Source organism: Aspergillus nidulans, chromosome V (assembly GCF_000011425.1).
Source record: "Aspergillus nidulans FGSC A4 chromosome V".
NCBI lineage: Eukaryota > Fungi > Ascomycota > Eurotiomycetes > Eurotiales > Aspergillaceae > Aspergillus > Aspergillus nidulans.
In genome coordinates, this window is record NC_066261.1 from 2,852,438 (window position 1) to 2,864,607 (window position 12,170).

General features: G+C 50.1%; 5 protein-coding genes across 5 annotated transcripts, besides 1 other annotated feature; 3 read left to right on the forward strand and 2 right to left on the reverse strand.

The window, feature by feature from the left end:
• Nucleotides 1-12,170: part of a sequence feature (contig 1.93 620..340023(-1)) that runs on past both edges of the window.
• On the reverse strand, nucleotides 131-2,467 carry ANIA_10663 (uncharacterized protein). Its single transcript, XM_050612349.1, has 2 exons — nucleotides 2,235-2,467; nucleotides 131-2,170 (listed from the first exon to the last, which is right to left on the reverse strand). The coding sequence occupies exons 1-2, from the start codon at nucleotides 2,267-2,269 to the stop codon at nucleotides 355-357; spliced, it is 1,851 nt and encodes a 616-aa protein (XP_050468282.1). The 5' UTR covers nucleotides 2,270-2,467; the 3' UTR covers nucleotides 131-354.
• ANIA_05335 (protein CYP5120B1) lies at nucleotides 4,425-5,943 on the forward strand (the record flags this gene model as incomplete). The annotated part of the gene is made up of 3 exons (XM_050612350.1): nucleotides 4,425-4,728; nucleotides 4,834-5,721; nucleotides 5,818-5,943. The coding sequence occupies exons 1-3, from the start codon at nucleotides 4,444-4,446 to the stop codon at nucleotides 5,941-5,943; spliced, it is 1,299 nt and encodes a 432-aa protein (XP_050468283.1). The 5' UTR covers nucleotides 4,425-4,443.
• ANIA_05334 (uncharacterized protein) lies at nucleotides 7,300-8,966 on the forward strand (the record flags this gene model as incomplete). Its single annotated transcript, XM_657846.1, has 2 exons — nucleotides 7,300-8,012; nucleotides 8,084-8,966. The coding sequence occupies 2 exons, from the start codon at nucleotides 7,300-7,302 to the stop codon at nucleotides 8,964-8,966; spliced, it is 1,596 nt and encodes a 531-aa protein (XP_662938.1).
• Nucleotides 9,596-11,073, forward strand: plyC (the record flags this gene model as incomplete). The annotated part of the gene is made up of 4 exons (XM_657845.1): nucleotides 9,596-9,954; nucleotides 10,020-10,372; nucleotides 10,452-10,697; nucleotides 10,766-11,073. 4 exons carry the CDS (start codon nucleotides 9,596-9,598, stop codon nucleotides 11,071-11,073), a joined length of 1,266 nt encoding a protein of 421 aa, XP_662937.1.
• Nucleotides 11,254-11,950, reverse strand: ANIA_05332 (cupin domain-containing protein; the record flags this gene model as incomplete). The annotated part of the gene is made up of 2 exons (XM_657844.1): nucleotides 11,254-11,568; nucleotides 11,654-11,950. 2 exons carry the CDS (start codon nucleotides 11,948-11,950, stop codon nucleotides 11,254-11,256), a joined length of 612 nt encoding a protein of 203 aa, XP_662936.1.

Sequence of the window (12,170 nt, forward strand, 5' to 3'; positions counted from 1 at the left end):
GATGGGATTCGTGGAGGATCGACGAGACTACTTTAGTTGGAATCTGAAGAAAGCTACCGCGAAGTCTACGAAATACAGTACTAACCTGGCAGACCCGGTAACGATGCGAAAGAAAATTCCTATTGGAAGTCGCTGTTGTACAACTGAGCTGAGAAGATATGCAAAGGGAGCGATGACCCATAATCCGAAAAACCGTCAGTTCAACTCAATGCGGGAAAATACCAGATCTCCAATCATAACACATCAATGTCGTAAGTCACATAAACTCCTCTTGCAGTGGAGTGTACGGGGAGTGGAAAAAGGAGCAAATCGCGACAGTAGCCTGGGGAGACAGATCGAGAATCAAAAGAAATATCAATGAGGTCTCTCCGCTACCGTCCACCGTCGACCTGTATGGGCCGACCGCTCTTTGTTTAGCGGCCCACTTCGCCAAAGACCACGCTGAGATAAAGTTCGCTGTGGTATTTGTCCTGAGCATGCGGAATCACCGGAAGTCGGTGACGAAATTTCACTGGCCCCATCCATTCCAGAGATGGAGGATGATGATGTTGCAGAGAGCGGACTGCCGAAATTGGGAACCAGATCATCCACTGTATCACGGTCGCGAGAAACAGATTTCCAAAGCCCCGACGAGGGTCTGGACGTTGTCCATGATTGTAAGCCCATACCTGCTTTCAGCGACTGCCCCATGATAATGGGGCCTGAGGAAATTGTCGAACGGTGCCGATACGAAGAAATGGGCGAGGTCGGTATACTACTTGTCGAAGGAGAGCGGAGAGAGGTAGGTGATCGGGCGGAGGTAGTAATGGGGCTTGTTCCGGGGCGCAGATGGTCTGTTGAAGCTACCTCGACCAGGTTATAGTGCTCGGGCCCCGATGTTCTACTGAGCAAGTCGTACTTCTTTGCCCGCTCGCCGTTCCGCGTCAAATCCTTCACGTAATCTTTACGAACAGCGAGAGTGAGAGAAGCTGTCGGGACGTTCACCAGCGCTGGCTCTCCTGACAGGGCGCCAATTAAGGCGTTGCAGCCCGCCCCATGAGTTACAAGAATCAAGATAGTATCGACCGCCGATTCCTCTGCTTCATTTTGTCCCAAAAATTGGAGCTGTGAACGAGTCCGACGGTGACCAAGCGGTGCGGAAGCATCATCATCCTGGTACCACGAGATGATACGGTTGATGCCGCTCCTGAAGCGGGTGAGCATGGTACTCCATTCATCCCCATATTCACCCCCGCTGCCCCAGTTCTGGGGCTCACGCATGCTGTCCCACTGATAATCAACCAGGACACAGTTGTCACGAGCATGGGTCACATAACCGTCTGGAATAGGATTTGAGGGCGATATCGCATAACTCGGGACGGGCGGTGCATATGCCGCGCCAGGGTTGGAAGAAACATCAGTGTTTATTTTCAAGATTTTGCGGCCCCACGGGGTATCTACCGCCCTAAAAGAATCATAACTACCGGAACGATTTCGTTGTGCTGGCCCGTTGGTGGTGGCTGAACTTGATTCGACTTCAAATTTCCGGTCCTCTTCATCCGGGGCGGAAACTGGGCTGCCCCAACCACCAGGAAAGTGGCCCACGGTCGGAGTAGGTTGGGTATCTGCTATCGGAATCACGCTTTCATCTCGACGTAGCAGCTCGGTCTTTGCGTTCGCAACCATTCTTTCTGACTTAGGCGGAGGAGCTATGTTCTCGAAATATTCAGTATTCAGCCACTCGCCAAGACAAGCATCGACACGAAGCAGGCATCTGGAGCTGCCTTGAGGAGTTTCCGGTTCAGGACTTGTCGCCGAATCGGATGCAGGAATACCATTCGACTGGCTCGATGCGACTCTGGATTGACGAAGAGATTCTATATCGTTATGGTTCTGACTGATCCCGGAGCTTATAGCGATAGCCGTCTGCACGCACCGGAGGAAAGGGGAGGTATGTATGATGATTCTACGCTTCTGCTTTCGTTCTCGAAGACGATGGGAGTGTGCGATCGGATCATGGTCTCCTTGTGCGGGTCTATCCAACTGATCTTCCAACGCCCGCACCTCGTTGATTATCCGCGCTCCAAGCGCGCGCGACTGAAGCCAGCCACCGTACGACAAAGGAGGGTCATATGGGGTCGGGGAAGTCAAGTGCCATTCCTTGTTGGCAGCATCTAAGCGCGCACCATGTCTAGAATAGGAGACGTGTCAGTAGGAGACCAGAACACTATAAACTGAGAGGTGCTACCACATACCGGACAATGAAAATCGCTGCCGGAGGCTTGCCCATGGCCGCGGTGCAGGAAAGCGCGCGGGAGATGAGTCAGGTCAAGGTAGAAATCTGCCCACAGGACTGAGTGAATGAACAGAAAAGCCAGGGGCCTGCCAGAAGACAGGCTTCCAGTCTCAGTGTACCTGGTAACTGTTGTTTGGGCGGGGTAAAATAAACTGTCAGGGCATCCTCAGTCGGACGCGGAGGCAGGGCGACACGAGGTCTGCAGCACACGAATCAGCGGGTAAAGGATAAGAAAAGTGGCATGATGACAGCTCCGCTACCTGCATGGCTTGGGAGTAAAGAATTATTTCAACTTTCCACCTCGCCCGTCATGAAATGTGAGTAAAGGCTTGAAGAATTTCTCGACCATCACGGGACAAAGAGAAGAAATCCTCTTCTTGGCATTCTTATTGCGGGCCTGGCGGCATGTGAATATGGCTCCTTACGTCAGCCGCTAAGGGGGTTCACTGTCTAGAGTTTCATTGTTGGATGGAATAAATTGCCCATCAATGAGATGGCGGGGTTGAGGTTCGTCTTCCTTAGCGACGTCGTGTGATTAGAGATCAATTGCTTGTTCTGCGAGTTAAGAGGTTGAATTAGGTAGGTCGTTCGGCACTATCGAGTCGGAGTGCGGTAATCTAAGCGCGACCCCATCATGACAGCCTTTAACCTCTCATGGAATCCTTGCTATTGTGCTTCCTATAAGACGAACACAAGAAGGAATGCATCATCAACGATGATCCCTTCTTTATATGGGTGAGGAGTCGAGATCGTTCCTAAGATAAACATATTCCCCGCGTCCAGGTACCGTCGGTTATCTGGATTCCTGCGGAACCGGGTATGGGAGCGGACCCATCCATTGCCTAATTTATGAGCGAGTGATGATCCAGCTGGATATTCCGCTTCAGACGGTTGCGAACACTGAAATAAATGCAGAAACAACTGCAGAACTACTGCACAGCAGCGTTACTTGCTCTTCGAAGCCCGCTCTGAACCCGCCCGAGATTTGAGTCGCAAAATAAAGACCCCGCGTGACCACGAACCTGGAACGCTATTAACCACGATATCCCTCGAGAAGGTTATACAAATTCGACAGCGTCGAGACGTATACATTGTCTTCTTGGTGTTAGGGTCGGCTTGGGATACACATGTTGGAGGGTGGAACGTAGCCATGACGTGCACCTGCTGGCTGTCGTTGACTGGGATCTTCCCAACAGCCAATGGCTCATGCTTGCACCAGACGGTCTCACTAGGGGGAGGTTAGATTATATGGTCGATTTGCAAGGGTTCAGTTTGCTCTGGCAGGTGTGGGCATACCAGCGTTCGTGCGTATCTCCAGAGAGCTATCGGACCTCGATTGCTAGGCTAACCTTGCACCTTGCCCTTTGTTCTTGCTCCTTGTTGGTTAATGGCATGTTGGAATGTCGCTGGCGTTTCGAATGCCTTGTTGGTCTATAGCATCAGCGCTCCCTGTGTTATCATCTATTCCCGCCCTCCTCAACCTGCAGCTGACGTCTGGCAGTTATTCCTGCTACTCCGTAACCAACCCAGCTTTCATTTCCACATTGCAGGGTTACGTCTAGGCTTATTCCGTATCGACATTCATCATGCCTGCACATCACTAGGATATATGACGTCTGTTCAAGTGACGCCGTGTGGTGTGACCACGGGATTGATAAGATGGCATATAAGTGGACCGTCAAGCTGAAGCCGGTCTTTCCATCAGCTGATTGGACAGAAGCCCGCCTTAGGATTCTATTGCGGCCCGATTCCCAGACACATGCATATAAGCTCGCTAATCAGCTAGAAAATTGGACATGCACAGCCAACTGTCTACAGGCCGGTGGAGGAGTCGCGCTTTAAAAACTCCAGGGCATGCACTGTTATCGCAGTAGAGTAGCGGTGGGCTCAGCCTGATACGAGTCCACACCAAGCAACCCAGTGTTCGAGTACCCTGGCGTCGTGAACTGAAATACGGATAGGCGAGTGTTTAAGTTGACGTCGATTTGTCTCGGGACTGCCCGGGTCCCCTATTCGGAATATCGCGGGTAATAAACATCGAAATAAAGACACCTTTTCAACTCATAAATCATGCCACTTGGTTTAGTCAAGACGACTCAATGATTAGGATACTTCCGCCACTGCTCACTTAATAATGCTCTTCTGTGCCGTTACCGACAGTCTTGGCCATGGTCGCGTGGGCTGTTCTCCTGCTGGCTGTAGTGGCTGCGACGCTGCTCCACCTACTCTATAACTATTCCCGCCTAAAGTCCGTTTCGGGGCCCATCCTCGCTGCATTCACAGATGCCTGGAGGGCAAATGCACAGCGGTCATCATCATCTTCTGAATACGGCCGACTTCTGAAAGAGTTACATCGCAAGTATGGGGTTGCTGTGCGTCTGGGGCCGGGGTTCGTGAGTTTAAGCGAAGTGGGGGATATTACAAGAGTTTATCATACTCTGCTCCAGGACGAGGTCTGTTTATCTGGACCCCCAGCCCTTGAATGGTGGATAGCTAACTGGATTTAGGTGAGGCGACTTGGTCAGGAAGCCCCCCTACCTGAGCATCAGACGGTGCAGTATGAGAGCGCCGCTGATACTGCCATGCGCAACCTTGTCCACACAGTACGCCGATGTAGGACAGTGGACATGACGACTTTACTGCATTTCTTTGCGGATGAAGTGAACACCCGATTGTTCTGGAGCGCCTGCGCTCCCTCTGCCGCTTCCAGCGCCTCTAGCCGAACCCATCGAATCCAACCTAGCTTTTCATTCTTTGCAACAATAGAAGAATTGGTCCTACGTGGCCCTGTTGCCCTTCTTAAGAGAGAGCGGCTGTCCTGTTATTGCCTTTCAGGCGACGTATCAGCAAAGATATACGGGAATGAGCTTGTGCTACCTACCGGCCCCAGCGCTACCCGCAAACTTGCCATTAGTGCACCCGACGGCCTCATCCTCGCTGCGAGCATTCAGATTATAACGAAGGCTTTTGTCTCTGTGTTCTTCTTCCTTCTGAACAATCCTTTGATTATGCGCAGACTCCGACAGGAGATCGAGAGTATTCCCCGGTTCCGTAATCGAACTAAACTGCCCTCCTCGAGGGACCTTGGTGGCCTATACTATCTTGATGCTGTTTTCAAGGAAACAATGAGACTTGTCATACTTCAGAGCCAGCCAATGGAGGTCCGAGTCACATTTGAATCTCTATACATATCATCCAAGCATGTCCCGCGTGGGACAGTGCTTTCATGGCATCCTCACGTTGTACTAACAAACGACGCCATATATGAGAACAACCTTTATGTGTTCCGGCCAGAACGATGGCTTACTCCGAACCGACAGCGGCAGACCTTGATGGAGGCCTCTCTCTTACCATTTATGGTTTGTCGAATTCATTACCCAAAGCTGGAAGCTGCTTGGCTGTTGTTGAAAAAGACGGTCGTGGTGCTACTGAGGGAATTCTGTGATGTAAGTTTGTCTTGGTTGCTCTGCAGCAGTCTGTCAATATCGTTGAGGTCACGGCACGATTCGTTTGGGGGCTTGCTAACCAGCAGCTTCCTTTAGATCAATCTAACCCAGACTGAGGGTCAGACTGTTGCGGATGGGATGGAGCTTCCCCCCTGGTCTATGGTAGTGGATTTTATACCGAGGCCTGCAACAGCGGAGGAATATGTTGGGCAACTTCTTTAGAGGTGTCAAAATGCTTGGACTCTCTCGGTGCCTAATACATAATCGTCAATTCAACACTTGCATCTTCCTCCCTCATAGATTCTCTATGACCGCACTAGGCTGCCCATGGCTCTTCAAGATGACCAAGCCAGCCGGTGTACAGAAGATGCATCGTAGTAACCCAACCTGAAGACACTGACATTCCGTTTCATTTAGACTCCTGTGGCGTTATATGGTTGTGTTAACGGCACGGGACGCCAATCGTAGCCCTTCTGCTTATTGGTATCATTGCAGAACGAATTTCGGGGCGCGTCTCCTTATTGCTTGAATCACCCGTTTTCACCGTTGTTTCATTGGGCTGAAGAATCGACCCCCTAATGCAGTTCCTGCAAGTGACGGGTTAAATTACATCCTATTATAACACAACGACTATGTCAATCTTCACGACCACCTGAACTTACATACCAAAGGCTTGACCAAGCCCGTACGACATCTCATACAGTCTGCTAGTAACATGTCAATAATTCCGCAACCGGTATCTGACAATTCGAGAGGAAAGCCATAATAGCGAAATATCTGAAGATACAGCAAGCTTTGAGAACGCCCGCGCCACCGGCCCCAGGCAACCGAGAAACTCTTCCATTCTGTGACGTGGGCCTCGGGGTAGTTAAAGGCAGTTCCCTTAGCGTTTGGGACCGAATGGCTGCCAGTAAGACGGGATGGGCTGTTGTTCACGTTGGCGACGGCCTGGAGAACGACGGCCGCAATCCCATGATCAGACACTCGGATAATTGGCGACCTTTCAATGTTATCAAGCACCTGCCACATATGCTCAATATTTGCTGAACACGATGGCGGCCATGAACTTGGCCAGCAATTGGGTGCTATTGTGATGCCCCGTTATGAATTATACCATAACCTCAATACAACCTATAACTATAAGGATGAGAGAGGAAACAGTCGCCGGCGCAATAGTTACATTATCGAGGGATAGAGCGTCAGACAAGGAAAGTATCGTGTTCGCAAATCTTCCCAGTCCCTCAAGGCAAGAGAACGTGCTTACAAGTGGCTCCTAAAAGCCAGTGACATGGGCCTCGTTAGAGTACCTCCATCGCATCTGGGCAGACATCTAAATGTATGGTTCGATCTGTTTCGCATTTATAACATGCTTGCCTGACATTCTGGCTAACGTGATTAGATCAGATTTTGTGAGTACTGATATCTTTCGGCGCACATCTATGTCTTCATGAATGAAATTCATCCCTCACAAGCGCTATTCCATAACGTGGTTGGTAAGCGAGCTGCGCATGTAAGCGAGCTGCGCACCCAACCACTTTTTTACATGCTGACGCGGTCATCTATCTTCCAACAGCCACCATGCCCCGAGTTCGCGTTAGTTCAAGCCAAAATTGCCATGAGAAGGAAGGTCGGCTCCTACTGGCTGTACAGGCTATTAAAAAAAAGGAGATTACATCAATACGCGAGGCAGCACGTCGCTTCAATGTGCCTGAATCTACACTACGTACGCGACTACGCGGGACTACAAATCGCGCCGAATCTCGCGCAAATGGCCATAAATTGACTGAGATTGAAGAGGAAGTGCTTAAGCAGTGGATTCTCTCTTTAGATCTACGCGGAGCAGCTCCTACAAAAGCTCATGTACGAGAAATGGCTAATATTCTGCTTGCAAAGCGTGGTTCCACCCCAATCCAGACTGTCGGCCAGAAATGGGTATATAATTATACTCAACGCCACCCGGAGCTTGAGTCTCGCTTGTCAAGGCAATACGACTGCCAGCGAGCAAAGCAAGAGAACCCAAAGGTTATTCAAGCATGGTTTAACACCGTACGAGCCACAATCGAACAATACGGGATCCTACCGGACGATATCTACAACTTTGATGAGACTGGCTTTGCAATGGGCCTTTGTGCACATCAGAAAGTGATTACCAAGTCAGAATCATGTGGCCGAAGACCAGTTCTACAGCCAGGAAACCGTGAATGGGTTACTGCAATTGAGTCAATCAGTGCTTCTGGATGGGCACTTCCACCAACACTTATCTTTAAGGGCAAGCAGTATAACCAAGCATGGTTTACAGGCCTTCCGCCCGACTGGCGATTTGAAATTAGTACAAATGGATGGACAACTAATGATTCATTAGCCTTCGCTGGCTTCAGAAGCAATTTATCCCGTCAACAGAGCATCGTACGCGCGGAAGATATCAACTTCTAGTTCTTGATGGCCATGGAAGCCATCTTACACCAGAGTTTGATCAAATCTGTACAGATCATAATATTATACCACTCTGCATGCCGGCACATTCCTCCCATCTTCTACAACCACTTGATATTGGATGTTTTGCAGTTTTGAAGCGCTCGTACGCCAGCTTGGTTGATCAGAAAATGCGGCTTGGCATCAGCCATATTGACAAACTTGATTTCCTTGCAGCCTATCCACAAGCTCGAATCAGCACATTTAAGCTGGATACAATCAGAAACAGTTTTCGAGCAGCAGGACTAGTGCCATTGAATCCTGAACCAGTGCTTTCAAAGCTTAGTATTCAGGCTCGTACGCCTACACCCCCTGGAAGCCGTGGCAGCCAGGCAAGCACTTTTTGCCCACATACACCAGCAAATGTTGATGAGCTTCTAAAGCAAGCTTCTTTACTCAGAGATTTTCTCAAACAGCGCTCAAAAAGTCCACCATCACCGTCCCATAATGCCCTAAACCAGCTAATTAAAGGCTGTCAAATTGCAATGCAAAAGGGCATACTATTGGAGCAAGAGAATAGGGCGCTACGTGCTGAAAATGCTATACAAAGGCGAAAGCGAGCTCGTACGCATAGATGGATAACTCATGATAATGGTCTGTCTGTACAAGAGGCTACAGAGCTCGAGGAAGCTCATAATGCGTCTTTTCAGGCAATACCTGGTCCATGCGGGCCACCAGCAGAAGGTGCACAAACACCAAAGGCACGGGCATTACCTACATGTAGTACCTGCCATAGAATTGGGCATAGAAGAAATGCTTGTCCAAATAAATAATAATTAATATAAAGGCGTTGTGGTTGATTAAAAGGTCAAAATATGGGAAATCTGTATGCAGGTGCGCAGCTCGCTTACATGCGCAGCTCGCTTACCAACCACGTTAGCCTTTGGATTACAAGATACGTCATAGCGGATACGCAAAAAAGGGACCATACTCGATATTGGTATTAGAACGCAAAGGGTCTTGTGATGACTTTAGACTACCTTCTCCCGGTCCGTGCTTCAGAGACTTCAACTCCGACTGCATGCTCAGTCCAGAAAATGGTTGCTATTTCTGGCCTGCAGAAGTTCTTGCCCCTTGATTCCCTGATTTTATGCGACGTTGGCGCACGGTGGACCATGCCCAGCGGCGAGCTTTCTCCACGTTTCATGTTTATCCGCGAGCGTGTCAAGCGCCCTGACTCCTGCTTGCCGGACATATTAAAGATTAATCTATTCCAGTTCAAATATTCAACCGTTGTTTCTGCACATTTCGGCCCGTTCCACATCTGGAAATGCTCTGCTGCAGCGGCTTCGTATTGATCATATCAAAAAATACGGGTACGACCTGACTCGACGTATAAAGAGTAAAGCTCTGGACATAGGCCATGAAACCCAGGTGAATCGCAAAAACGAGGACTAACACCATGCAGCCCCTCCACACTCTTCTTGCCTTGCTTCCTCTTTGCCGGTCAACAACCGCTCTTCTCGCTTTCCCCGGCGCAGAAGGGTTTGGTGCCAACGCCGTCGGCGGCCGCGGCGGCGATGTCTATGTTGTTACGAACCTGGAGGACTCTGGCGAGGGATCGCTTCGCGATGCCGTTTCGGAAACCGATCGCATTGTCGTCTTTGCAGTTGGCGGCGTGATCAACATTGAAGACCGGCTTGTTGTCTCCAAGCGCGTTACGATCCTTGGCCAAACGGCGCCTGGAGACGGGATCACAGTTTATGGCAACGGATGGTCATTTTCCAATGCGGATGACGCGATAGTAAGATACATTCGAGTGTACGTCTCTCTTACAAGCCCCTTCCAAGCAGAATGATCAAGTTGCTGACTGATACCGGCGACAGTCGAATGGGCCGCGGCGGCGACAGCGGCAAAGATGGCATCACCATAGCCGAAGGCTCCAACATGATTTTTGACCATGTCTCCGTCTCATGGGGCCGCGATGAGACATTCTCGATCAGCGGGACGGCCGAGAATATCACTGTGCAGGACAGCATTATCGCACAGGGCCTGGAGACGCACTCATGCGGTGGACTCATGCAAACAGATGGTGGTGTCTCACTATTCCGCAACCTGTACATCGACAATAAGACACGAAACCCCAAGGTCAAGGGTGTCAACGAGTTTACAAACAATGTTGTTTATAACTGGGGTGGTGGCGGTGGATATATTGCCGGGGACTCGAGTGGACAATCTTGTAAGTCTCCTCTTTGTCTCTTCCCATTTTCCCTCAGTGGTAGATACTAACAATAGACACAACAAAGACGCAAATATAGTTGGAAACTACTTCATCAGCGGGCCCTCTACGTCCGTCACGGCTTTCACGCGCGGCAACGAGAACTTCCACGGCTATGTTGAAAACAACTATTACGATCCCGACCAGGACGGAACTTTGAACGGGAACGAGCTCGGCGTGTCCTCTTCAAACTACGGCGGTATGGATATCGTGGACACAAAATACGATTATCCCGCTGCTCAATATATCATGACACCGGACGAAGCCGTCAGCTATGTTACTGAGAGTAAGTTCCCTCCAGCCTTCTTCCTCCTATCCAAGTTAGGTGACAATGTGGCTGATGTGAATGTGTAGATGTCGGCGCCTCTCTTGTCCGTGATGGTGTGGACTCCAATCTCATCGACCAGGTTTTGTCGTACGGAACAGACGGGGCCTTGATCTCGGATGAGGATGATTTCGGCGGCGTTGGGGACCTGGACGGTGGCGAGACTCCTACAGACACAGATGGAGATGGGATCCCCGACGATGTTGAGACGCAGCTTGGGACGGACCCGAATATTGCTGATTCCACGGAGATTGATAGTAGTACTGGGTACTCGTGGTTGGAGGTCTGGGCAAACTCGTTGGTTCCGGAGGGATACGCGAGTACTCGGAAGTGTTAGGATGTGACGGGCTGTGAATTCCGTTGTTCTGTATGTAAGGTCTTATTGACATTGTTTATTGATGTTAATCTATTCTGTCCCTCAGATGATTTACGAGAAATCACTGCATAAGCAACCCTGTCTAGTCCAGTGATTTGTCTCGTAAGACTCGATGCCCGAGGAAGAAAACAAATGGATGGCCTACTCAATCCTCACAATCCCCAACCGCTCATTCTCCTCCTTCCCTCTTTGACTCCACAGCGGCGGCTCATCTTCACCCTTTTCCTCCTGTCTATCCCCCTCTTCCTTCGTCGCATGGACAGTTCGCGGATCATGCTCAGCCGGAGAATAAATAGTTACGACCTCCAGCGGTACGTCACCAACATTTAGGAACTGGTGCTGCGTGCCCGCTGGCACAATTACTACATCGCCCTGTTTGACGACTTGCTCCTTTCCGGCCACGATGGCTTTGCCAGTGCCGTGTGTGAAGAGCAGGACTTGGTCGACGGCATGTTTCTGTTGAAGTTAAAAAACATTTCCTTCTCTATTGCGCGATCTGGTTGAGAAAGGTGGCTGTTTCAGGGGGAGGTTGGATTCATACTTCGTCGCCGATTTCTCCATTCACGGGAATTTCCATTGCAACAAATTGGGAGTAGAGACCCGTATGGATGACCTTGCGGAAGACCCCAAAGGATCGTGATGGAGAGAGTATCCCCGGGAGGTAGACCATCTCGTTCGGCGGCCGGTTGCTGACCATCCTGTAACCAGAGCTGGGTTTCTGAGTCGAGTAGGGTCTGATTGAGTATAAGCTCGCTGCGGGTAGGGGTATGGATTGTCGTGGTAATTTGGCGCTTCGTAGGACGTTGTTGCAGTACTTATATACCAAGGTCTTGTTCATTGTGATGAGAAGCAATTGTCGATATAGCAGCGCCTGGTCGCGGTTCTTATGTTGCGACTACTGAACTGGCTTTGCTTCCAGACCGTGGTAGTGCCGGGAGTGACGTCGACGGCCGTCATGGCCATGGTCGTAACCTGGCGGCGGAAAAAATCGATAGAGTATTATCCTCAGCCAGTCTGTGTGTTATTATCAACTTGACTTGTTGGCAAATACCGCATTG

Bases quoted from the DNA above. Each gene is read 5' to 3' on its own strand.
- ANIA_10663 (XM_050612349.1), bottom strand. From the start codon at position 2,269: ATGGGCAAGCCTCCGGCAGCGATTTTCATTGTCCG. The intron at 2,171-2,234 runs GTATGTGGTAGC...CTCCTATTCTAG, and splicing joins GCAGCGATTTTCATTGTCCG to ACATGGTGCGCGCTTAGATG.